We start from the raw sequence: 26,670 nt of genomic DNA, 5'->3' as shown, positions 1-26,670 counted from the left end.
TTTTGTTGACGTTGAATGTGAGGTTATTTTCCTGACACCACACTCCGAGGGCCCTCACCTCCTCCCTGTAGGCCGTCTCGTCGTTGTTGGTAATCAAGCCTACCACTGTGGTGTCGTCTGCAAACTAGCCAACTCTCATATTTGAGGCCTGGAGTATTCTATGGTGTGTGCCATTCAATCTTTTTCCTTTACTAGCTTGTAGGCATGACATTGGTGCTGGCTCTCTGCATTATGTGGATGGTAATTGCCTTTGTTGAAAATGGACTACAATCTGAAATCTCTGATGAGCTGCAAATGGAGTATTTAAAGTTGCCACCGGGCATCTTAGTAAGAGAACTTTTAATGTTCACACACTGCGGCATATCTTCTTTGCTCAAGGGCACACACACACACACACACACACACACACACACGTGTCCTTGAGAAGTGCTGTTTGCCTGCATAACTTTTTGATAGAAAAAGGTTTTTGATAAAATATGAAATGCAACTGCTGAAAAGTCCTAAATGGCATCCTATTCCCAATGTAGTGTACTACTTTTGACCAGGAACCATAGGGATAGAGAATAGGGTGCCATTTGGGATGCAGCCCCACCGTATAAACTTTGAAAGTGGGAAAGAGTCTTGGGAGAATGTCTGAGTGTCCATCATCCATAGTCAAAACACAATGCCAAAGAGAGGAGGTGAGAGGAGAGGGTTCTTGACCCAAAGGTGGCATTCCACTCAAAGGTCATGTTTTCTAGGAGTTTGACACACGATGTGTCACTTCTTATCTCCCCCGGGTCGATTTCTCTCTTAACTCCCTGGTATTGGTGGGTAAAAGTAGCAGCAACTGAATGATCTTCCAGTGGGTTATTTCCAGTAGCTAAGAGTTAGGTAGCAAAGATAACATTCAAGTGTGATATCATCTTCACCATGTCTGCTCTGACTTCCTGCTGGAGTACCAGGACCACATGGTGAATGGGCATCCTTGTTTCAGAACAGTTCAGTGTCTCTCTTAAGCAACATTTATGCAAATATCAGCAACTCAGGCCAATTAGAAGAGATGACCTCACTGTATACACTTTAAAAGTCACCCTATGAGATGGAGGGAGAGAAAGAGACTGGGATAGAGAGAAGTAGAAAGAGTAAACGTGTGCTTATTTTTCTCAGATGAATAAACAACGATTGTGATAAATCTCTCTGGCCCATCCTGTTTCAGGGACTCACGTAATGCTTAGAAGTGTATGTGTGCACCTCCCAAACGAATCCAACCTCACACACAGTCCTTACGCACACACACATTTGTTTATGCGCACACACACACACACTGAGACAAAATAGTTAATTAACCTTTCATTGTCTGGGGAATAAATCACTGTGCTAATTATATAATGACGTAATCACAAGTAATGCTAATAAAATGATATTATAACAGTTCTGTCTGTTGAGCAATGGTGTTATGACCCCTTGGAACAGTAGGATTAGGCTTTCATTCAAACTCCTATCTTTCCCCAAAGTACAGCTAAGTCGTTTTTAATAATTCTTGTATATATATCGAGCTCCAAGAGATGAACGCCTGGATAAAAATGATTAATTGGCCTACGGGCTGTATGAAATTGAAAACAAGGAGTTATTTAAATAATGCTGTCATTTTTTCCTTCAGGCCAATGGGGAATTCTGCATGGACTTCACTCTGATGATGTATTATTCATTACATTCTACTTCATTCACTGGAATACTGACCCGGGGCAGAAACAGAGTTGTCAACGAACGCTTTAAGCCAATGCTTCAATAGATGTACTGAACACAACAATCAATATTCACTATGAAGATTATACCCCCTACTACACACGAGCCTCCGACAGTACATCCAATACCATAGACATCCATTGTTACGGACCACTATCATCTCTACCATAGATGTCAACCTCCATAGACGGACAGTATCAGAGGAAAACCAGTGCTCTCTCCCAAAGGATTCCTACTTGGCGTAAAAAGAGTTAACTCCAAGACCCCATTGACTTGTAAGGTATACTGGGTATGCTCAGTGTGTACAGTATGTTGCATATTCTGTTTCATAGTAGAGGCCAGCTACTCTCCTATGAGCATTGGACTGGTACATTAAGGGTTATGTTGGATCACCCACTCACTTCCCAAGGTAAGCACAAGTGTTGTGAACGCTGGCCTCAGAAGTGCATGTCTCATCTGGAAAACCAGAGAGCAGAACAGATATCGGATTTCCTCCCCCCTCCAACGCAACATATCGACAGTCTCATCCCCTGCTTCTGGCTGTGGAGGAGTGGTAGATCAAACATCTCTCATATCTCCCTTGCTCTCTTATGGATGGATGGGCAGGGGAGGACAGGAGGGAAATGGAAACTGAGCAGCTGGAGATGAAAGAAACCATTAATCCAGAAAGGAAAAAATATATTCATGAGTCATGACAAAGACCGACAACAAAACGACATCGACGCTTTGATCTCTTTTTTTTATTTCCGTCACAAAACCACCGAAAGGTTCTTAAAAATCCTCTGTTCTCGCAGTAGCAGAGCTCAAAACGTTCACTTTATTAAAAAATAATCTTTCATCTGTTTTAGTCCATTTTAGCGCAACAGAGATGATTGCATTGACTACGTTGGCAGCCAGGGTTATCTTAGTCGCACAAAAGAAAGAGTTCATCTAGGGAGAGAGTCTGAGTGTCCATCATCTATTGTCAAAGCACAACGCCAAAGAGAGGAGGTGAGAGGGTTATTGACCCAAAGGTGGAATTCCACTCAAAGGTCACTTTTTCTAAGAGTTTGACACACGTTGTGTTAACTGTTTTCTTCCCCAGGTCGATTGCTCTCTTAACTCCCTGGTCTTGGAGGGTTAAAGTCCAATTATTGATATTGTAGCAGCAAATCAATGATCTTCCGGTCAGTGGTCTCCTCTAGGTATTAGTTAGGTAGCTAGCTAGATGGCGATATAGCCTTTTCCCTATTGTGGATTACTGTGTTTTCCTGTGGCCACATGGTGAACGGATATACTTGTTGAAGTACAGTCCAGCACATCGCTCTTAGGCCAGTGAGGAGCTTTGAGGCAAACCATCCATAGCCTCATATCAGAAACATATTAGTCAATTTAGAAACCAAGGAATGAAGGAGTGACAACAACCCACTCAAGCTCAGTGGGTAGATTTGAACCAAGTCTTCCAGTTGGGAGGGGGGGGTCCCTTCAGTTTTAGCCAGTCCCTCTCCTAGCATTATAACCAGGGCCGGTTGAGATTATAGTCCATAGTTTATAGTCTACAATTCATAGGCTATAACTAGAGCGCCTGGAGTTTTTCCTAGCCACATTGCCGGGTCAGGCATTCATTGGAAAAACTCCTGGCCCCTCCTCATAAGCAGTCTCGGCAGAGGGCAACCTGGCCGCGGCGGTAGTCCCGGCAGGGGCAGAGGCGGTGGTACTTGGGGCTGTGGCCGGCACAGCTGTAGAGGAGGGGGTCCTTCTGGAGGCTGCACTCCCGGCGCAGGACGGAGAAGGCCGGGAACACGTGGTTGACCTCCGCCTCCACCACCTCACACTGCACCTCTAACCTGGTGGGGGGAGGGGTGGTGGAATGTTTGATGGAGGGAGGGGGATGGGGTGATGCACAGAGGGTGTTTGATGAGTGATGCAGAGAGAAAGAGAGAGTCCAAGAGGGGAGGGGGAGGACGAAAGGGGGGAAGAGATGGGAGGGGAAACCGAGGGAGAGCGAGAAACAGAGAGAGAAACAGAGAGAGAAACAGAGACAAAAAGAGAGAGAAAAAGAGAGACACAGACAGAGAGGGACACAGAGAGACACAGAGAGAGAAACAGAGAGAGAAAGAGAGACACAGACAGAGACAGAAACAGAGAGGGACACAGAGAGAGACACAGAGAGAGAAACAGAGAGAGAAACAGAGAGAAAAAGAGAGACACAGACAGAGACAGAAACAGAGAGGGACACAGAGAGAGACACAGAGAGAGAAACAGAGAGACACAGACAGAGACACAGACAGAGACACAGACAGAAACAGAGAGGGACACAGAGAGAGACACAGAGAGAGAAACAGAGAGAAAGAGAGACACAGACAGAGACAGAAACAGAGAGGGACACAGAGAGAGACACAGAGAGAGAAAGAGAGACACAGACAGAGACAGAAACAGAGAGAGACACAGAGAGAGACACAGAGAGAGAAACAGAGAGAAAAAGAGAGACACAGACAGAGACAGAAACAGAGAGGGACACAGAGAGAGACACAGAGAGAAAAAGAGAGACACAGACAGAGACAGAAACAGAGAGGGACACAGAGAGACACAGAGAGAGAAACAGAGAGAAAAAGAGAGACACAGACAGAGAGGGACACAGAGAGAGACACAGAGAGAGAAACAGTGAGAAAAAGAGAGACACAGACAGAGACAGAAACAGAGAGGGACACAGAGAGAGACACAGAGAGAGAAACAGAGAGAAAAAGAGAGACACAGACAGAGAGGGACACAGAGAGAGACACAGAGAGAGAAACAGAGAGAAAAAGAGAGACACAGACAGAGACAGAAACAGAGAGGGACACAGAGAGACACAGAGAGAGAAACAGAGAGAAAAAGAGAGACACAGACAGAGAGGGACACAGAGAGAGACACAGAGAGAGAAACAGAGAGAAAAAGAGAGACACAGACAGAGACAGAAACAGAGAGGGACACAGAGAGAGACACAGAGAGAGAAACAGAGAGAAAAAGAGAGACACAGACAGAAACAGAGAGGGACACAGAGAGAGACACAGAGAGAGAAACAGAGAGAAAAAGAGAGACACAGACAGAGACAGAAACAGAGTGGGACACAGAGAGACACAGAGAGAGAAACAGAGAGAAAAAGAGAGACACAGACAGAGAGGGACACAGAGAGAGACACAGAGAGAGAAACAGTGAGAAAAAGAGAGACACAGACAGAGACAGAAACAGAGAGGGACACAGAGAGAGAAACACATGAAGTAAAAAGGAACCGAAGATAAAGAAAGGAAGAATATGTCGAGCAGGATGGGTGATGAAGAGAAAGACAAGGAGAAAGGGAAAGATAAAGAGGAAGAGTTGGCGTTGCTATGACACTCTTATCGTCTTCCGGTGTCACTACAGATCTCTAGATGGGGCCGACAAGACACCTGACATCACTGAGAAGACTTTGAACCTGACATCCTTGCTGTAGCTGGTTGAGTATTACGCCCACAGACAGCCCTTAGTGAACGAAACACCGTTTGGTACCATTGAGTGGTAGGTCGGTCACAGAGGTCAGAGAGCAGTGTGCATGTTTGTATGGTTGTTAGTGACGTGTAGTGATTCTGCATATGTGTGTGTGGCTGTTAGAAACGTATGTCCAGATGTGTGTGGCTGTTAGAAACGTATGTCCAAATGTGTGTGGCTGTTAGAAACGTATGTCCAAATGTGTGTGGCTGTTAGAAACGTATGTCCAAATGTGTGTGGCTGTTAGAAACGTATGTCCAAATGTGTGTGGCTGTTAGAAACGTATGTCCAAATGTGTGTGGCTGTTAGAAACGTATGTCCAAATGTGTGTGGCTGTTAGAAACGTATGTCCAAATGTGTGTGGCTGTTAGAAACGTATGTCCAAATGTGTGTGGCTGTTAGAAACGTATGTCCAAATGTGTGTGGCTGTTAGAAACGTATGTCCAAATGTGTGTGGCTGTTAGAAACGTATGTGTGTGTGGCTGTTAGAAACCAAATGTGTGTGGCTGTTAGAAACGTATGTCCAAATGTGTGTGGCTGTTAGAAACGTATGTCCAAATGTGTGTGGCTGTTAGAAACGTATGTCCAAATGTGTGTGGCTGTTAGAAATGTATGTCCAAATGTGTGTGGCTGTTAGAAACGTATGTCCAAATGTGTGTGGCTGTTAGAAACGTATGTCCAAATGTGTGTGGCTGTTACAAACGTATGTCCAAATGTGTGTGGCTGTTACAAACGTATGTCCAAATGTGTGTGGCTGTTAGAAACGTATGTCCAAATGTGTGTGGCTGTTAGAAACGTATGTCCAAATGTGTGTGGCTGTCCAAATGTGTGTGGCTGGAAACGTATGTCCAAATGTGTGTGGCTGTTAGAAACGTATGTCCAAATGTGTGTGGCTGTTAGAAACGTATGTCCAAATGTGTGTGGCTGTTAGAAACGTATGTCCAAATGTGTGTGGCTGTTAGAAACGTATGTCCAAATGTGTGTGGCTGTTAGAAACGTATGTCCAAATGTGTGTGTTTGCGAATATGGCTTAACGTGAAAACAGGTGTGCCAAGGTGCCTCTCACCCGCGCAGGGCCTCCTTGTTGTTGACGAAGCGGAACAGCGCGGGCTCACACACCAGGTTGGCCTGCTGGCACGCCTCCACACACGACTGGCCCTCCTGGGACGCCAGCAGCCTCAGAGAGCTGAGAGGGGGCCAGGCAGAGGGGGCGCTGGCGTCGGGGGCCCAGGTTAGGGCACTGGAGTTGGGCAGCAGGACAAATTGAGGCCCAGGGCTACCTAGACTACTAATCCCCAGCTTGGAGGAGGAGGAGTTGGCCGGAGGGAAAGGGGCCTCGGGGGCGCAGAAGTCCTGGAGGGAGAGGAGAGAGAGAGGGGAAGGGGATGTTGAATAACACAACACATAGGTAGTCTCTTGTGCTATCACGCACGGGAGATTTGTTTCTGGGTGCCGAGATTCCATTATACAGAATGTGGTATTTTTGAAGACGGTGCAAATGCACGCACAGACGCCAAGTTAGTTACGCACATCCACATGCACGAATTGTCACTCCCACACTATACAAACACGACAGTCAACAGAAATCAAAGCCCGCTGACACTTTAGCTGTGAATAAAGCTACATTTCCTAACACTTCAGGGCATCGTGTGACAGAAATACAAATAAACAGCTGTTTCTCTAACCTCCTCTATACTGCACATCCCTCTAAATAATCTCCCATCAACCCTTCACCTATCCCCTGACAAAACTCATCTGGGTCCAACAACACCAGAGGGATAATTCGTTTTAAAACATGAAAAAGAACCAATTTGACATATCAGCCTACCAAGTCAGCCGTTCAAATAGCAGTTCCGATAGCATTTCCCAGATACATTAAACAGATTAGAGCAGAAATATCAGAAGTCTGATAGTGACAGTTCAGTCTCGGTCTGTGTCGGCCCTGCCACCAAACAGGAGATGGAGGTAGCAGTGGCTTCTAAGGAGACGTGTGGAGATGAGTCAGCGAAAGAGAACGACCCGGCTCGATGTATATTACTGGTTTGTAACCCACTGACACCGTCCCCCTTTAGAGGGGAATAACGCAGCCAAAGAGTAAACCCACACAGGAACTTTATTTAAACACACCGAGGAAGACGAAGACAGGGATGGTTCCGTAATGGACAGAAACAGAGAGGTTATGACTATACAGTAGATAAATACACAGATGATAGAAGGGGATATGGAACTGTATCTAACTATAACCCAATAAACATGTATTACATAGTAACACTAGATTAATGACTAGCATGGCAATAGCAAAGTGGTCCGATTTGGCTCAGTTGGTAGAGCATGATGCTTGCAACGCCAGGGCCATGGGTTTGATTCCCAAGGGGGACAAGTACGATAATGTGTGCACTCAGTACTGTAAGTTGCTCTAGATAACAGCATCTGCTAAATGACGTAAGTAAAAATAAAGTCAAGGACTGTATATTATATAAATAGTAGGCTATTGCACAGCAACACACAAGAGCCCCCCGGTGCACATTTTGGTTTTTCCCTAGCAATTCACAGCTGATTCGAATAACCAACGCATCATCAAGCTTTGATCATCAGCTGTGTGGTGCTAGGGTGAAACCAAAACTTTAAACTGGGGGTGCAGGACTGGGTTTGGGAAACCCTGGTCTAGTCCATAGTCAGACACCGTGTTGACTAGTGACCTCTCCTGGTTGATTACAGACAGAGAGAGGTGAGTTAGTGTGTGTGGTAGGAAGGTAGCATGGGAGGAAGACATTATAAGAATGTTTTGGAACAAACAGACACGGTTGAGTGCCAGCATGTACAGTTGAAGTCAGACGTTTACATATACCTTAGCCAAATACATTTAAACTCAGTTTTTAACAATTCCTGACATTTAAAAAAAAAATCCTTGTCAGTTAGGATCACCACTTTATTTTAAGAATGTGAAATGTCAGAATAATAGTAGAGTGATTTATTTCAGCTTTTATTTCTTTCACATTCCCAGTGGGTCAGAGGTTTACATACACTCAGTTAGTATTTGGTAGTACTGCCCTTAAATTGTAGGCCTCCTTGCTCACACACACTTTTTCAGGTAGCCTTCCACAAGCTTCCCACAATAGGTTGGGTGAATTTTGGCCCATTCCTCCTGACAGAACTGGTGTAACGGATTCAGGTTTGTAGGCCTCCTTGCTCGCACACGCTTTTTCAGTTCTGCCCACACACTTTCTATAGGATTGAGGTCAGGGCTTTGTGATGGCCACTCAAATACCTTGACTTTGTTGTCCTTAAGCCATTTTGCCACAACTTTGTTTGGAAGACAACTTCCATTTGGAAGACCCATTTGCGACCAAGCTTTAACTTCCTGACTGATGTCTTGAGATGTTGCTTCAATATATCCACAGAATTTTCCTTCTCATGATGCCATCTATTTTGTAAAGTGCACCAGTCCCTCCTGTAGCAAAGCACCCCCACAATATTTTTTTTGTTTTACCTTTATTTAACTAGACAAGTCAGTTAAGAACAAATTCTTATTTTCAATGACGGCCTAGGAACAGTGGGTTAACTGCCTTGTTCAGGGGCAGACCGACTGATTTTTTACCTTGTCAGCTCGGGGATTCGATCTAGCAACCTTTCGGTTACAAGTCCAATGCTCTAACAACTACGTGACCTGCCGCCCCTACATGCTGCTGCCACCCCCGTGCTTCATGGTTGGGATGGTGTTCTTCGGCTTGCAAGCCTCCCCCTTTTTCCTCCAAACATAACAATGGTCATTATGGCCAAACAGTTATATTTTGGTTTCATCAGTCTGACAGCTGCGTGGTCCCATGGTGTTTATACTTGCGTACTATTGTTTGTACAGATGAACGTGGTACCTTCAGGCATTTGGAAATTGCTCCCAAGGATGAACCAGACTTGTGGAGGTCTACATTTTTTCTGAGGTCTTGGCTGATTTCTTTGATTTTCCCATGAAGTCAAGCAAAGAGGCACTGAGTTTGAAGGCAGGCCTTGAAATACATTCACAGGTACACCTCCAATTGACTCAAATTATGTAAATTGCCTATCACAAGCTTCTAAAGCTATGACATAATTTTCTGGAATTTTCCAAGCTGTTTAAAGGCAGTCAACTTTGTGTATGTAAACTTCTGACCCGCTGGAATTGTGATACAGTGAATTATAATTGAAATGATCTGTCTGTAAACAATTGTTGAAAAATTACTTGTGTCATGCACAAAGTAGATGTCTTAACCAACTTGCCAAAACTATAGTTTGTAGATTAACAAGAAATGTGTGGAGTGGTTGAAAAACGAGTTTTAATGACTCCAACCTAAGTGTATGTAAACCTCCGACTTCAACTGTATGTATGCATGTGTGTGTGTGTGTGTGTGTGTGTGTGTGCACGGTGAACCTACCTGATGCTGTATGTAGGCGTGTACCCTCTCCAGCATTCCCTCGCAGGTGTACTCATACGGTAGGTATGGCTCGACCTGCAAAGACACACACACCCACACACATATTCCCACAGATCAGAACATTTCCACAGAATGCATTGCTAGGCAATCAACACCACTAAATTACCATATTTTCCTAATTTCAATATTGTTTTACCTATCGTTCATCCTAATTGCAATAAGTAGCCAATTCTACCCATTAATCACAACAAATAAATGTGGGTAGCGTCACAAATGGAACTTAATTCCCTACATAGTGCACTGCTTTTGACCAGGGCCCATAAGGCTTTGGTTAAAAGTAGTGCACTATTATAGAGAATAGGCTACCATTTGGGATGTAACTGTGGCCATTTTGAAGTGGGTGTGGCTTAATTGCAGTGGGTGACTTGTGTGTTAGTAATTGTGACTGTGTCCCAAATGACAGCCTATTCCCTACACAGTGAACTGCTTTTGACCAGAGCCCTATGTGTCCTTCTGGAGGCATGTAGGGAATAGGATGTCATTTGGGACACACTCAGGCTTTGTTTTCATTTGCATAGCTATTCAATATGCAGCAAAAGGCTCACCTTTGATTTGTCTGATTAGAGAATAGCTATATTGCTGTGATTCAACAAAATACTCATTATTTCTCTCTAGCTGAGGCAAAACACACCCACATACCAACTTGAAACTGTAAAGGAAACTAAATTCAATAAACTAACTGGAAATATACTTCCTGATCTAAATACGGACATAGATGGTCTTAGATTATTGTCCCCTGTCGTAATTGTAACAATGTGGATCCGACGGGTCAGCTGGTTGAAGTTTTTTTGCTTTTAATACCAGGATTGTGTGTTTTCTTCTTAGCGTGTTCGACTGAATACAGCATGACTTCACCGGAGGTCCCTTTGGAACCAAATGTCTCTGATAACATGTTGTGCACAACGACGCAATGTAACATTTCAAGGAAATCCATTGTTGATTAAGCAGAAATAGTTATGTTCAACTTTTCCATTAGGAATACGTGGAGCCTGAAAGTACAGACCACATACTAGTAAGGTATTCCCTCCCGTTTTAACAGTTGATCACGTATCTGTTCCAAATCCCACTTGTAAACGATACATCGCTCAGTAAATCATTTTCTTTATACAAAATGTTTAACTGCATGTGAAATCTGACTTTTCCAATTTCAAATAAAGAAAAGCAAATATGTAGAGAGAGGATGGAGGGAAAAAAGTTACACATCTCAAATCTGATCAAAACGTAACACTATGAATCATGTATGTAAACTAGCACAGAAATATGCCTCACAACATTTGCTTTGGTCTAAGCAGAGAGAGGCACAGTCTCGCCCTCCCTCCCTCCCTCACTGCCTCCCATTTATTAAAGAGGGATAAATATGAAAACAACAGGTCAGTGGGATGGACAGAATGAGAAAGGGGGAACAGAGAGAGAGAGCGAGAGAGGGAGCGTGAAAGAAAGAGAGAGAGACAGAGCAAGAGAGAGACAGAGAGAGACACCGATAGAGAAATGGGAAAGGGATTTATGTGAACATGAAGAGGTGTCAGCCAGTGGAGATTGCTTTGGTCTGCACGGCTGAGCATGTGGAGCCGCCCTGGACAGAGAGCCAGCCCACAAACAGGGGGAGTGTGTGCAGTCTCCAGTGAGGGGTGAAGTGACCCATCAGCCATCTATCACTGGAGTGACAGACAGACAGACATCTCTCAGTAGAGTGGCAGACAGACAGACAGGGCAGCCATCTTTCAGTGGAGTGACAGATAGGGCAGACAGAGAGTAAGCCCCGGTGCACTGAGCTATGGCATGTCTGACAAGCAGGAGAGTGGATAGGGGAGAACACACACACACACGAACAACGTGGCTTTATAGAGGCATCTCAATCGGCCTGTTTGACCTCTTGCTCAACTTCTCTCAAACTCCCTGGAGCCTCACGCCGACTACAGGTTCCCAGTAAGCCACCTTTACAGGCTAATTACTCCTTGGCTGTGGACACACTGCTTCCTAATGCTAGCGTAGCATACACCCCTGTCCTAGGTTCAAACACTGCAGCCAGCGCGTCTCCACATGGAGCTTTTCGAGGTGTATTTGCTGGGTGGCGCGAGCTGAAATGTCATTCAAACAAAAAAAAGCAGCGTCACCTGTTCAGTACCAGCGCTACTACATGTTATATGGTGGTACAATCCTTCCCAGGTACGACATAGTGTGTTTGGTCACTGCCAAAGAAACCAATGAGTCAAGAAATACATCATGAAATAACTGTACCTTGGTACTCATGATCTCTCTGATGGCAGCGTCAAACTCCTGGGAGTTGTTGTAGTCTACTGTCATGACGTGGGGCCGCCCGATGTACTGCTCCGCATACGGGTGCTGGGATGACACCTGAGAGGGGCGGAGTATAGAATTAGTAGAACATTCCCGTTTAAAGCAATATTCTGTGAGGCGTACAATCGGCAATGTTGGCAGTTTGCTGAATTGCATTGGTTAATTTTCAGTTGAAGAGTGGTACTAGATACTGTGTTGACCAATGGGAGCTCACCTCTCTAGACGTGGGCTTGCCTCTGAAGAACTCGTGATTGAGCGAGCTGTGCGGTGGGTGGAACTTGGGCTGCAGATAGATGCACCCATTGGCTATGGCCTCCAGAGGGGCGGGCCCTTCGTAGGGGAAACCAAACCCGATGAAGAGCTGGTGGGGGAGATGAAGATGGTACTAGTTAGGATAACCACCAGTTATTTTATTAATGCTTGTAAATTGAAAATTACAGATATATCAGGAACTGAAAGGTAACTGTTGTAGTTGATGCTGTTGTAGTTAGTGCTGGTGCAACAGTGCAACTGAACATCAAGTCTGAATTTCAAAGTGGAAATTAGAAGATTTTGTAAACCTCAAATACCCTTACTTACAGGACATCTGGCATTGAAGGAAAGTTATCCTGCAACATGGTGACCAAATTAAGATCCTACATCTGTAGTGGGTTACCTCTTGTGTATGTTGTGTATCATCTAGTGTGTGTGTGTTCCAGTACCTTGGCCTTGCGGAGCAGCGTCTGCAGCTCGTGCTGGGGCAGCAGGCCGTGGTTCTTGACGTAGGCAGGCACCTCGGGGGGGCGCTGGGTCTCGTAGTACACCGTCCCGTGGACCTCCATGTACCTGTGGAGGATCTGGAGGAAACCCTCCTTACCCTGCTGATAGACAAGGAGGAGAGAGAGAGAGAGAGAGAATGTAAGAAAGTGAATGGAGAGTTGGTGAGCGAGGAGAGGAAGTGGGACGGTGGAAAATGTCATCCGTGTGTGAGAAAGGAAAGGCAGAGAGTGGGAGAGGGAGTGGGTTGAGTTTGCGGGAGAAAGTGGATGAGCAAGTGCGATGGGAGAGGCGGAGGGAGAGGGACGGAGGAAGCGAGCTACGGAGAGGGAACGAGGGAGGTAGAGATGGAGAGCGAATGTAGGAGGGAGAGATGGAGAGGGAAGGGGGTAGATAGAGATAGGGAGGGAGAGATGGAGAGGGAAGGTAGAGAGTGATGGAGAGGGAAGGAGGTAGAGAGAGATGGAGAGGGAAGGTAGAGAGTGATGGATAGGGAAGGAGGTAGAGAGAGAGATGGAGAGGGAAGGAGGTAGAGAGAGATGGAGAGGGAAGGTAGAGAGGGATGGAGAGGGAAGGTAGAGAGGGATGGAGAGGGAAGGAGGGATGCATGGAGAGGGAAGGAGAGATGGAGAGGGAAGGTAGAGATAAATGGAGAGGGAAGGTAGAGAGAGATGGAGAGGGAAGGGAGAGAGAGATGGAGAGGGAAGGTAGAGAGAGATGGAGAGGGAAGGTAGAGAGAGATGGAGAGGGAAGGTAGAGAGAGATGGAGAGGGAAGGTAGAGAGAGATGGAGAGGGAAGGTAGAGAGGGATGGAGAGGTAAGGAGGGATGGAGAGGGAAGGTAGAGAGATATGGAGAGGAAGGTGGAGAGAGATGGAGAGGGAAGGAAGAGAGAGATGGAGAGGGAAGGAGGTAGAGAGAGATGGAGAGGGAAGGTAGAGAGAGATGGAGAGGGAAGGTAGAGAGAGATGGAGAGGGAAGGTAGAGAGAGATGGAGAGGAAAGGTAGAGAGAGATGGAGAGGGAAGGAAGAGAGAGATGGAGAGGGAAGGAAGAGAGAGATGGAGAGGGAAGGAGGTAGAGAGAGATGGAGAGGGAAGGAGGTCGAGAGAGATGGAGCGGGAAGGAGGTCGAGAGAGATGGAGCGGGAAGAAGGTAGAGAGAGATGGAGAGGGAAGGTAGAGAGAGATGGAGAGGGAAGGTAGAGAGAGATGGAGAGGGAAGGTAGAGAGAGATGGAGAGGGAAGGTAGAGCGAGATGGAGAGGGAAGGAGGTAGAGATGGAGATGGAGAGGGAAGGGAGAGAGAGATGGAGAGGGAAGGTAGAGAGAGATGGAGAGGGAAGGTAGAGAGAGATGGAGAGGGAAGGTAGAGAGAGATGGAGAGGGAAGGTAGAGAGAGATGGAGAGGGTAGGTAGAGAGAGATGGAGAGGGAAGGTAGAGAGAGATGGAGAGGGAAGGTAGAGAGAGATGGAGAGGGAAGGAGGTAGAGAGAGATGGAGAGGGAAGGTAGAGAGAGATGGAGAGGGAAGGTAGAGAGAGATGGAGAGGGAAGGTAGAGAGAGATGGAGAGGGAAGGAGGTAGAGAGAGATGGAGAGGGAAGGTAGAGAGAGATGGAGAGGGAAGGTAGAGAGAGATGGAGAAGGAAAGTAGAGAGAGATGGAGAGGGAAGGTAGAGCGAGATGGAGAGGGAAGGAGGTAGAGATGGAGAGGGAAGGGAGAGAGAGATGGAAGGTAGAGAGAGATGGAGAGGGAAGGTAGAGAGAGATGGAGAGGGAAGGTAGAGAGAGATGGAGAGGGAAGGAGGTAGAGAGAGATGGAGAGGGAAGGAGGTAGAGAGAGATGGAGAGGGAAGGAGGTAGAGAGAGATGGAGAGGGAAGGTAGAGAGAGATGGAGAGGGAAGGTAGAGAGAGATGGAGAGGGAAAGTAGAGAGAGATGGAGAGGGTAGGAGATAGAGAGAGATATGGAGAGGGAAGGTAGAGAAAGAGATGGAGAGGGAAGGAGGTAGAGAGAGATGGAGAGGGAAGGAGGTAGAGAGAGATGGAGAGGGAAGGAGGTAGAGAGAGAGAGATGGAGAGGGAAGGAGGTAGAGAGAGATGGAGAGGGAAGGAGGTAGAGAGAGATGGAGAGGGAAGGAGGTAGAGAGAGAGATGGAGAGGGAAGGAGGTAGAGAGAGATGGAGAGGGAAGGAGGGACAGAGAGAATGACTTGATTAGAGGTGATGTGTTAATGGCTGTGTGTGTGGTTGTTTATGAGTGTACATATAAGAGGCAATGAGTGTGTGTGTTAGTGTGTGTACATGTGATAATGCACTATGAGTGTTTATGTGTGTGTGTGCATGAGTGGTTGTGAATTCCCTGAGTGAGTGTGTGTGTGTGTTGTGTGAACGCCAGTATCTTCACACAGAGAGGCAGAGCCATTGCCTGTTAGTGAGTGCAGGGCATTTAATGTGACAGACCCCTTTAGAAAGCCCAAAGAGACACACAGTGCCGCACTGCCGTGGGCCGTCAATATGAATGAGGTGAGGTGCTAGGGATCTGGATTGGTTTCCTGCACACGTGCGCACACACACCCTTTCTCTCAATCCCTCTCTATCTCATCGCACACATTTGGCCTCTAGCGTCAGAGAGCGAGGCGTCCATGTAAGTACCCAGGGAAAGATACTGGCAGACTGCCAGTGCCAGTCCAGGCACCCAGAGGGTAGCAGCAGCAGAGCACAGCATTCGCCAGCCTGTGCCAGCCGGTTCTCCTTACTGGCTGCTATGACATCACTCTCTCTGATCCATCGATGGAGCTCTCGCACGTCTACCTATCTGATTGGTTAATTCAGGGGTTTTATTCGGATGCCCATTAGCTTTTGCCGAAGCATCAGCTACTCTTCCTGGGGTCCACAAAAACACAAAACCTGACAAGTAACAAAACACTGATACACTGACAGACAAGGACAGTCACACACCTTTCATATACAACAATATACAAACAGTAATACAAAATAAATAATAATAATAGTATGAATGTGTGTGTTAGAGTGTGTCCTCACGGTCCCATCGTTCCATCAAGCAGTAATGGGGTCTTAGGAGTAAAGACTGTAAAACAGCAAGCCTGCCCATACATTGAAATGAATAGATTGTGCCCATACATTGACATGAATAGATTGTGCCCATACATTGAAATGAAGAGATTGTGCCCATACATTGAAATGAAGAGATTGTGCCCATACATTGACATGAATAGATTGTGCCCATACATTGACATGAATAGATTGTGCCCATACATTGAAATGAAATGATTGTGCCCATACATTGAAATGAAGAGATTATGCCCATACATTGAAATTAATAGATTATGCCCATACATTGAAATTAATAGATTATGCCCATACATTAAAATTAATAGATTATGCCCATACATTGAAATTAATAGATTATGCCCATACATTGAAATTAATAGATTATGCCCATACATTGAAATTAATAGATTATGCCCATACATTAAAATTAATAGATTATGCCCATACATTAAAATTAATAGATTATGCCCATACATTGAAATTAATAGATTATGCCCATACATTGAAATTAATAGATTATGCCCATACATTGAAATTAATAGATTATGCCCATACATTGAAATGAATAGATTGTGCCCATACATTGAAATGAATAGATTGTGCCCATACATTGAAATTAATAGATTATGCCCATACATTAAAATTAATAGATTATGCCCATACATTAAAATTAATAGATTATGCCCATACATTGAAATTAATAGATTATGCCCATACATTGAAATGAATAGATTGTGCCCATACATTGAAATTAATAGATTATGCCCATACATTAAAATTAATAGATTATGCCCATACATTAAAATTAATAGATTATGCCCATACATTGAAATTAATAGATTATGCCCATACATTGAAATTAATAGATTATGCCCATACATTGAAATTAATAGATTATGCCCATACATTGAAATTAATAGATTATGCCCATACATTAAAATGAATAGATTGTGCCCATACATTGAAATGAATAGAGTGTGCCCATACATTGAAATGAATAGTGTGCCCATACATTGAAATGAATAGATTGTGCCCATACATTGAAATGAATAGATTGTGCCCATACATTGAAACGAATAGATTGTGCCCATACATTGAAACGAATAGATTGTGCCCATACATTGAAATTAAGAGATTATGCCCATACATTGAAATTAATAGATTATGCCCATACATTGAAATTAATAGATTATGCCCATACATTGAAATTAATAGATTATACCCAATGCAAATGAATTACTTAAAAATCATACAATGTGATTTTCTGGATTTTTGTTTTAGATTCCGTCTCTCACAGTTGAAGTGTACCTATGATAAAAATTACAGACCTCTACATGCTTTGTAAGTAGGAAAACCTGCAAAATCAGCAGTGTATCAAATATTTGTTCTCCCCACTGTATCTATTGTGGCATACATATAAGCAAACCACATCTACGCACAATAACAGATGTGCTTTCTGTCTGATTCTATACAGCGCATTCATGTGCCCAAGACACATCTTTCATCTAAGAGGCATACCCTTTCAACCCAATAGTGCATCTTATGTGGATGTTGACAGTAAAAGGGGATGCATTTTGAAGTGGGAGATGTGTGAGAGTGTGTGTGAGCGCACTCGTGTGTGTGTGTGTGTGTGTGTGCGTCCACGCGCTTCGCCTGTGTGTGTTTAAGCAAGGGCACCCTTTCATAGCTAGCCTACACTTCTGAAAAACAAAACAACCCCCCACCCCCTCAATGTGAATCAACCACAGCCCAGGTCTCCTTATTGACTTCCTGCTTCCTGGATGTTAAGAAGCTTACTGTATCCCTGTTCTATTGTGTTCTGGCCCTGTAGGCTGTACTGTAATTGGTTGACTCCTGCGATCGATGGTTTCCTCTGAGGATGTTCCCAGCCAATTAGGAGATTAGCCAACGCTCTGAGTGTACCAGACACTATGAATTAGAGCCAACGAAACATGAGAGAGAACCACACACACACACACAGAGACGCACACCCACGGATGTAACCCAGGCTTAGCCCAGGCTAGCTAATCCTTGACCTGGCCTGACTGGGCCAGATCCGGACCACATTAGCAATACTAATTATCTAACCTGGACTCTATTCTCAGGAATCAGTTCATATAGAGCAAGGTTGGGTTACGAGAGTGTGGAAAACGGTCAGGAATATAAATGGTTGATTCATACAATAGAAGTCAACCTGAACTTTGTGTGGTGGGTTTAAGTTTGTTTGACTGGGTTTCAACTCAAGTGAACTGGATGTCATGCTAGGAAATAACCTATTGAGGGACTGTAAAGAGAGAAAGAGAGAGAGAAAGCGAGAGAGAAGAGGAAGAGACATAGTTCTCTGATGTGTGTGAGGAGGAGTGTGTGTCTGCGCTGGAGGTAGGCTAATAAAAAGCACGAGCTGGCGTACACCCAAAAAGTTCTCAAATCAAATCAGCTTTATTTAGACAGCACATTTCAGACATTGGAACGCAACGCAATGTACTTCATACCAAAAAACGAGTAAAAATGTATGAAAAGAAAAGCTGGAATATTTACTACACAACAAACATAAAAATGACAACAACTAAAGGACTAAAACACCCCCTAAGGAATAGCAAAGATTTAAAAAAGGCGGTTTAAGGTCTCTTTGAAATATGTCCACAGTTTGGGCTCCCCCTCATGGTTCTCTGGCAGGCAAATTCAGAAGCTGGGGGCATAATAACTAAAGGCTGCCCAAAAAACACGCCAAAAAGTTGGTAGAGGTGCTGACTAATGGCGAGTAGGCTTAAAAATAAATTAAGAGAGTTGCACACTCGATATACAAGTTCCCAGGTAGTTTATTCAGTAAACCACCAATGTTTCAGCTTCACTGTGCCTTCTTCAGGGTGAGCATACAGCAATGGAGGCTGCTGAGGGGAGGACAGCTCATAATAATGGCTGCAACTGAGCGAATGGAATGGCATATACCATTCCACTAATTCCGCTCCAGCAATTACCACGAGCCCGTCCTCCAAGTATGAGCACTTCCCCTGTGGGTTTAACAGGAAAAAGCCCTTATATCTCATCATCATCACACTGCAGTGTATGTACATAGAGCCGGCAGGTAGCCCGCATGCACACACACAGCAAGCAAGAATTGACACAGGCCAGCATGGGCAAGTGTGTGTGTGTGTGTGTGTGTGTGTGTGTGTGTGTGTGTGGGAAGGGGTGAGTGGCATGAACATACTGGCTCCAAAAACACACTGCACCTGCAGGCCTCTATAAATCTCTATCGTCCTCTCTCCATACTTCTCACAATTTCCCTCTAACCGTTGCCATCTCTCTTTCTACCTCTCCAACTCACTCCCCATCTCTCCCTCTCCAACACTCGGGATTTTGAGGAGGCTGGTTGCCAAGACAAGGAGCGATATCCTAGGCAAAAAGCACAAGAAGTCCCCTATGCCCTTTGGAATAGAAGATGGAGTCATCACAATATTGTTTACGGCTTTAGCCTACCTTACAGGCCCGACTCACAAGGTTAACATTTCAGAAATCAATACTAGCACTATCCCTTAAAACCCAACACACACCTCTCCTCTACTCATGTCTCCATGATACGACTAAGCCCAATACCACATAGTGCAAGCAAGAACTATCGATTTGTTCGACAAATTTTCTCAAGCGACAGAAAGAGAGGGCAGGAAAGAGAGGCCCCCCAAAAAAAAACTCTCTGGAGAGCCTTGAGATGGGTGAAACCACTACTTCATAAAATGGCATGTGAAGTCTGCGTTTGCGCCAGCATGTTTGATTGGAACAGATGTCCTAGTCGCTCGCCCAGTATTCAAAATTCAGAAAGACATCTGTGGCATCACACAGCTTCTCAGTCCAATAATTCATGTTTCTCTCTCTCTCATCATCACGGACAGCTGCAGGCTAAGATTAGCAGTGGACTTTTCAAACCACTTATGTCTTGTCAATTTACCGTTGTCTCTAAATAAAACATGTATAAAAGAGAAGGCAAAGGAAGGCACGGTGACATTGTGATAGCAGCTTTATGCGAGGTCAAACTGACATTCACAGGAGTGTGTATTAGTAGATGTGTGATCATGGAGGAAAGGATGAACGGAATGTGTGACAGGAGGTTTAAAAGAGAGGGAACAGGGCCGGTGTGTTTCGACTGAGAAGAATCTTACCTGGAGCTGCACCAGAAGACATCATCCACCAAGATGCAATGGAGAGACGCACGGGAGGAAGACGGGAGTGTGGGGGGGGCGATAGGAGAGATGAGACGTGTCGACAGAGTGTCAAGGAAGAGAGGAGAGAAGAATACGGAAGGGAATAGGGAATCGAGAAGAGGAAAGACGAGAGAAAAGAACAAATAAATATTCAACTCGATCTGTCATGTATTACATTTCCCTCCTTCTGTTCCTACAAAGTGGCAATTGCTCCATATTCACACACTGTTTCTAAAGCATCTTCTGTCTCGGCTCAAGAATAAACCGTTGAATGAAAAACCATGGGAATTGCCGCTCGCCAACAGAGACAGAGAGGGAACAAAGCTACAGCTAATCCACGTCTTTAAACAAAATCCAGGTCGAGTCCCTCATCGAATATCCACTGTGAGCAACCAGGCTGCTTTTGAAAGGAAATTTGGCTGCAAATGAAAGTTGTATGATTCCGTTAAATGTATCCACATGCGGCTCTGTGTGCCAAATGTAATATCTTCTATAGATGGTAGATACATGGCATGTCAATCGTTTTATCTGTTCTGCAGTTAACAGCTCTGTTCTAATTGGTTACATCTCTGTAGTGTACACCGGGGGAGTGAGAAGTGTGTGTGTGTGTTTGTAGGGTTGTGGTAACATAGCATGGATGAGGATGTGAATGTGGACGAGATTGTAACCCATCTAGTAGTTTATATTGATTTAACCTCTTGTTCTTGACCGTAGCAAATGGAAATGAGCTGATTTAACAGGGTACTGCTTCTCATCCATATTGAGTCTGTCTGTGAGTCTCCATGTATCTATTGGCCAGTCTGTCTAAAAACCTGTTTTTGCTTTATCATTATGGGGTATTGTGTGTAGATTGATGAGGGGTAAACAACAATGTAATCCATTTTAGAACAAGGCTGTAACGTAACAAAATGTGGAAAGAGTCAAGTGGTCTGAATACTTTCCGTATGCACTGTATGTACAGTGCCTTGCGAAAGTATTCGGCCCCCTTGAACTTTGCGACCTTTTGCCACATTTCAGGCTTCAAACATAAAGATATAAAACTGTATTTTTTTGTGAAGAATCAACAACAAGTGGGACACAATCATGAAGTGGAACGACATTTATTGGATATTTCAAACTTTTTTAACAAATCAAAAATTGAAAAATTGGGCGTGCAAAATTATTCAGCCCCTTTACTTTCAGTGCAGCAAACTCTCTCCAGAAGTTCAGTGAGGATCTCTGAATGATCCAATGTTGACCTAAATGACTAATGATGATAAATACAATCCACCTGTGTGTAATCAAGTCTCCGTATAAATGCACCTGCACTGTGATAGTTTCAGAGGTCCGTTAAAAGCGCAGAGAGCATCATGAAGAACAAGGAACACACCAGGCAGGTCCGAGATACTGTTGTGAAGAAGTTTAAAGCCGGATTTGGATACAAAAAGATTTCCCAAGCTTTAAACATCCCAAGGAGCACTGTGCAAGCGATAATATTGAAATGGAAGGAGTATCAGACCACTGCAAATCTACCAAGACCTGGCCGTCCCTCTAAACTTTCAGCTCATACAAGGAGAAGACTGATCAGAGATGCAGCCAAGAGGCCCATGATCACTCTGGATGAACTGCAGAGATCTACAGCTGAGGTGGGAGACTCTGTCCATAGGACAACAATCAGTCGTATATTGCACAAATCTGGCCTTTATGGAAGAGTGGCAAGAAGAAAGCCATTTCTTAAAGATATCCATAAAAAGTGTAGTTTAAAGTTTGCCACAAGCCACCTGGGAGACACACCAAACATGTGGAAGAAGGTGCTCTGGTCAGATGAAACCAAAATTGAACTTTTTGGCAACAATGCAAAACGTTATGTTTGGCATAAAAGCAACACAGCTCATCACCCTGAACACACCATCCCCACTGTCAAACATGGTGGTGGCAGCATCATGGTTTGGGCCTGATTTTCTTCAGCAGGGACAGGGAAGATGGTTAAAATTGATGGGAAGATGGATGGAGCCAAATACAGGACCATTCTGGAAGAAAACCTGATGGAGTCTGCAAAAGACCTGAGACTGGGACGGAGATTTGTCTTCCAACAAGACAATGATCCAAAACATAAAGCAAAATCTACAATGGAATGGTTCAAAAATAAACATATCCAGGTGTTAGAATGGCCAAGTCAAAGTCCAGACCTGAATCCAATCGAGAATCTGTGGAAAGAACTGAAAACTGCTGTTCACAAATGCTCTCCATCCAATCTCACTGAGCTCGAGCTGTTTTGCAAGGAGGAATGGGAAAAAATTGCAGTCTCTCGATGTGCAAAACTGATAGAGACATACCCCAAGCGACTTATAGCTGTAATCGCAGCAAAAGGTGGCGCTACAAAGTATTAACTTAAGGGGGCTGAATAATTTTGCACACCCAATTTTTCAGTTTTTGATTTGTTAAAAAAGTTTGAAATATCCAATAAATGTCGTTCCACTTCATGATTGTGTCCCACTTGTTGTTGATTCTTCACAAAAAAATACAGTTTTATATCTTTATGTTTGAAGCCTGAAATGTGGCAAAAGGTCGCAAAGTTCAAGGGGGCCGAATACTTTCGCAAGGCACTGTACATATAATTAAATTGACTGCTTTCCTCATACGAACTGTAAATCAGTAAAATCGTTGAAATTGTTGCGTTTATATTTTTGCTCAATATAATATACACACACACATACACTTGAAGTCGGAAGTTTACATACACTTAGGTTGGAGTCATTAAAACTCATTTTTCTACCACTCCATGTAATGTCCGTTGTTAAATGAAGACCAAGGTGCAGCGTGGTAGGTGTACATTTTCTTTAATTTTAAATGTTCCACCAAAAACCAATCAACAACTCACTGAAAGTAAAGCTAGGAGTGCACCACATGCAACACACAAAGACAAGATCCCACAACAGAAAGTGGGAAAAAGGGCTGCCTATGTATGACCCCCAATCAGAGACAACGATAGACAGCTGCCTCTGATTGGGAACCATACTAGGCCAACAAAGAAATATAAACATAGATTTCCCACCTTAGTCACACCCTGACCTACCAAATAGAGGATTTAAAGGATCTCTAAGGTTAGGGCGTGATTTCTTGTTAACCAACTATAGTTTTGTCAAGTCGGTTAGGACATCTACATTATTCGAGTCAATTGCAGGTGTACCTGTGGATGTATTTCAAGGCCTACCTTCAAACTCAGTGGCTCTTTGCTTGACATCATGGGAAAATCAAACGAAATCAGCCAAGACCTTAGAAAAAAAATTGTAGACCTCCACAGGTCTGGTTCATCCTTGGGAGCAATTTCCAAACGCCTGAAGGTACCACATTCATCTGTACAAACAATAGTACGCAAGTATAAACACCATGGGACCACGCAGCCGTCATACCGCTCAGGAAGGAGACGTGTTCTGTCTCCTAGAGATGAACGTACTTTGGTGCGAAAAGTGCAAATCAATCCCAGAACTACAGCAAAGGACCTTGTGAAGATGCTGGACGATGCTGGTACAAAAGTATCTATATCCACAAACGAGTCCTATATTGACATAACCTGAAAGGCCGCTCAGCAAGGAAGAAGCCAAGGCTCCAAAACCGCTTTGCAACTGCACATGGGGACAAAGATCATACTTTTTGGAGAAATGTCCTCTGGTCTGATGAAACAGACCAGAAATAGAATTGTTTGGCAATAATAAATATCGTCATGTTTGGAGGAAAAAGGGGGAGGCTTGCAAGCCGAAGAACACCATCCCAACCGTGAAGCACGGGGGTGGCAGCATCATGTTGTGGGGGTGCTTTGTTGCAGGAGGGACTCCACAAAATAGATGGCATCATGAGGGAGGAAAGGTATGTGGATATAGTGAAGCATCATCTCAAAACATCAGTCAGGAAGTTCAAGCTTGTTCGCATATCGGTCTTCCCATTGGACAATGACCCCAAGCATACTTCCAAAGTTGTGGCAAAATGGTTTAAGGACAACAAAGTCAAGGTATTGGAGTGGCCATCACAAAGCCCTGACCTCAATCCTATAGAAAATGTGCGGGCAGAACTGAAAAAGCGTGTGCGAGCCTACAAACCTGACTCAGTTACACCAGCTTTGTCAGGATGAATGGGCCAAAATTCACCCAACTTATTGTGGGAAGCTTGTGGAAGGCTACCCGAAACATTTGACCCAAGTTAAACAGTTTAAAGGCAATGCTACAAAGTACTAATTGAGTGTATGTGAACTTCTGACCCACTGGGAATGTGATGAAAGGAATAAAAGCTGAAATAAATCATTCTCTCTACTATTACTATACATTTCACATTCTTAAAATAAAGTGGTTGTCACGCCCTGACCTTAGATATCTGTGTTTTCTTCATTATTTTGGTTAGGTCAGAGTGGGACGAGGTATGTGAGTTTTTGGCTTGTCTAGGTTTTTTTTGTATATCTATGGGATTTTGGGATTGTCTAGGTAAATGTAGGTCTATGGTGGCCTGAATTGGTTCCCAATCAAATTTAGCTGTTTATCGTTGTCTCTGATTGGGGATCCTATTTAGGTTGCCATTTTCCATTTGGTTTTGTTGAGTTATTGTCTATGTGTAGTTGCCTGTCAGCACTCGTGTGATATAGCTTCACATTTGTTTTGTTTAGTGTTTTTCCTTCGTTAAAAGGAAGAATGTATGCGTATCACGCTGCGCCTTGGTCTCATCAATATGACAAACGTGACAGTGGTGATCCTAACTGACCTAAGACAGGGATTTTTGCTAGGATTAAATGTCAGGAATTGTGAAAAACTGAGTTTAACTGTTTTTCACTAAGGTGAATGTAAACTTCTGACTTCAACTTTATATACAGTGGGGCAAAAAAGTATTTAGTCAGCCACCAATTGTGCAAGTTCTCCCACTTAAAGATGAGAGAGGCCTGTAATTTTCATCATAGGTACACTTCAACTATGACAGACAAAATTAGAGAAAAAAATCAAGAAAATCACATTGTAGGATTTTTAATGAATTTATTTGCAAATTATGGTGGAAAATAAGTATTTGGTCAATAACAAAAGTTTGTCTCAATACTTTGTTATATACCCTTTGTTGGCAATGACAGAGGTCAAATGTTTTCTGTAAGTCTTCACAAGGTTTACACACACTGCTGCTGGTATTTTGGCCCATTCCTCCATGCAGATCTCCTCTAGAGCAGTGATGTTTTGGGGCTGTTGCTGGGCAACACGGACTTTCAACTCCCTCTAAAGATTTTCTATGGGGTTGAGATCTGGAGACTGGCTAGGCCACTCCAGGTCCTTGAAATGCTTCTTGCGAATCAACTCCTTTGTTGCCCGCGCGGTGTGTTTGGGATCATTGTCATGCTGACAGACCCATCAGGCCTTCATGGTTGAGTTGCTGCAAAGAAACCACTTCATAAGGACACCAATAAGAAGAAGAGACATACTTGGGCCAAGAAACACAAGTAATGGACATTAGACTTGTGGAAGTCTGTCCTTTGGTCTGATGAGTCCAAATTTGAGATTTTTGGTTTCAACTGTTATGTCTTTGAGATGCAGAGAAGGTGAATGGATGATCTCCATATGTGTGGTTCCCACCGTGAAGCATGGAGGAGGAGGTGAGATGGTTTGGAGGTGCTTTGATGGTGACACTGTCTGTGATACATTTAGAATTCAAGACACACTTAACCAGCGTGGCTATCACAGCATTCTGCAGTGATACGCCATCCCATCTGGTTTGCGCTTAGTGGGACTATCATTTGTTTTCAACAGGACAATGACCCAACACACCTCCTGGCTGTGTAAGGGCTATTTGACCAAGATGGAGAGTGATGGAGTGCTGCATCAGATGACCTGGCCTCCACAATCACCTGACCTCAACCAAATTGAGATGGTTTGGGATGAGTTGGACTGCAGAGTGAAGGAAAAGCAGCCAACAAGTACTCAACATATGTGGGAACTCCTTCAAGACTGTTGGAAAAGCATTCCAGGTGAAGCTGGTTGAGAGAATGCCAAGAGTGACACACCTGTCAGGTGAATGGATAATCTTGGCAAAGGAGAAATGCTCACTAACGGGGATGTAAACAAATTTGTGCACAACATGTGAGAGAAATAAGCTTTTTTTCTTCTTCAAATCAAATCAAATTTGATTGGTCACGTACACATGGTTAGCAGATGTTAATGCGAGTGTAGCGAAGTGCTTGTGCTTCTAGTTCCCGACCATGCAGTAATATCTCACAAGTAATCTAACAATTTCCCAACAACTACCTTACAACTAATTTCCCAACAACTACAAGTGTAAAGGAATGGATAAGAATATGTACATATAAATATATGGATGAGTGATGGCCGAACGGCATAGGCAAGATGCAGTAGATGGTATAGAGTACAGTATATACATATGAGATGAGTAATGTGGGGTATTTAAACATTATATAAAGTGGCATTGTTTAAAGTGACTAGTGATACATTTATTACATCCAATTCTTAATTATTAAGTGGCTAGAGATTTGAGTCAGTATGTTGGCAGCAGCCACTCAATATTAGTGATGGCTGTTTAGCAGTCTGATGGCCTGGAGATTGAAGCTGTTTTTCAGTCTCTCAGTCCCAGCTTTGATGCACCTGTACCTGACCTCGTCTTCTGGATGATAGCTGAGTGAACAGGCAGTTGCTCGGGTGGTTTTTGT

At 44.0% G+C, this 26,670-nt stretch overlaps 1 protein-coding gene across 4 annotated transcripts in view; it reads right to left on the bottom strand.

Moving 5' to 3' along the window:
- Positions 1-1,946: 1,946 nt before the first annotated feature.
- Positions 1,947-26,670, bottom strand: part of LOC112245787 (alpha-1,6-mannosylglycoprotein 6-beta-N-acetylglucosaminyltransferase B-like) — a 175,116-nt gene continuing 150,392 nt past the window's right edge. For 2 of the 4 annotated variants that reach the window (XM_042302528.1, XM_042302539.1), the window contains 6 exons: positions 12,683-12,841; positions 12,196-12,342; positions 11,922-12,038; positions 9,624-9,698; positions 6,281-6,567; positions 1,947-3,554 (listed from right to left, as the gene is read on the bottom strand). In XM_042302528.1, the coding sequence (XP_042158462.1) occupies positions 3,356-3,554; positions 6,281-6,567; positions 9,624-9,698; positions 11,922-12,038; positions 12,196-12,342; positions 12,683-12,841 (984 nt within the window). In that variant the 3' untranslated portion in view covers positions 1,947-3,355. Of the gene's footprint in view, positions 3,555-6,280; positions 6,568-9,623; positions 9,699-11,921; positions 12,039-12,195; positions 12,343-12,682; positions 12,842-19,961; positions 19,968-26,670 lie in introns of all 4 variants that reach the window. The other 2 variants (XM_042302531.1, XM_042302522.1) reach the window with 2 other exon arrangements.

The sequence above is a fragment of the Oncorhynchus tshawytscha genome, linkage group LG02 (assembly GCF_018296145.1).
Source record: "Oncorhynchus tshawytscha isolate Ot180627B linkage group LG02, Otsh_v2.0, whole genome shotgun sequence".
NCBI lineage: Eukaryota > Metazoa > Chordata > Actinopteri > Salmoniformes > Salmonidae > Oncorhynchus > Oncorhynchus tshawytscha.
Note: the sequence above shows the minus strand (reverse complement) of the source record. Positions and strands in the feature narration are given on the sequence as shown.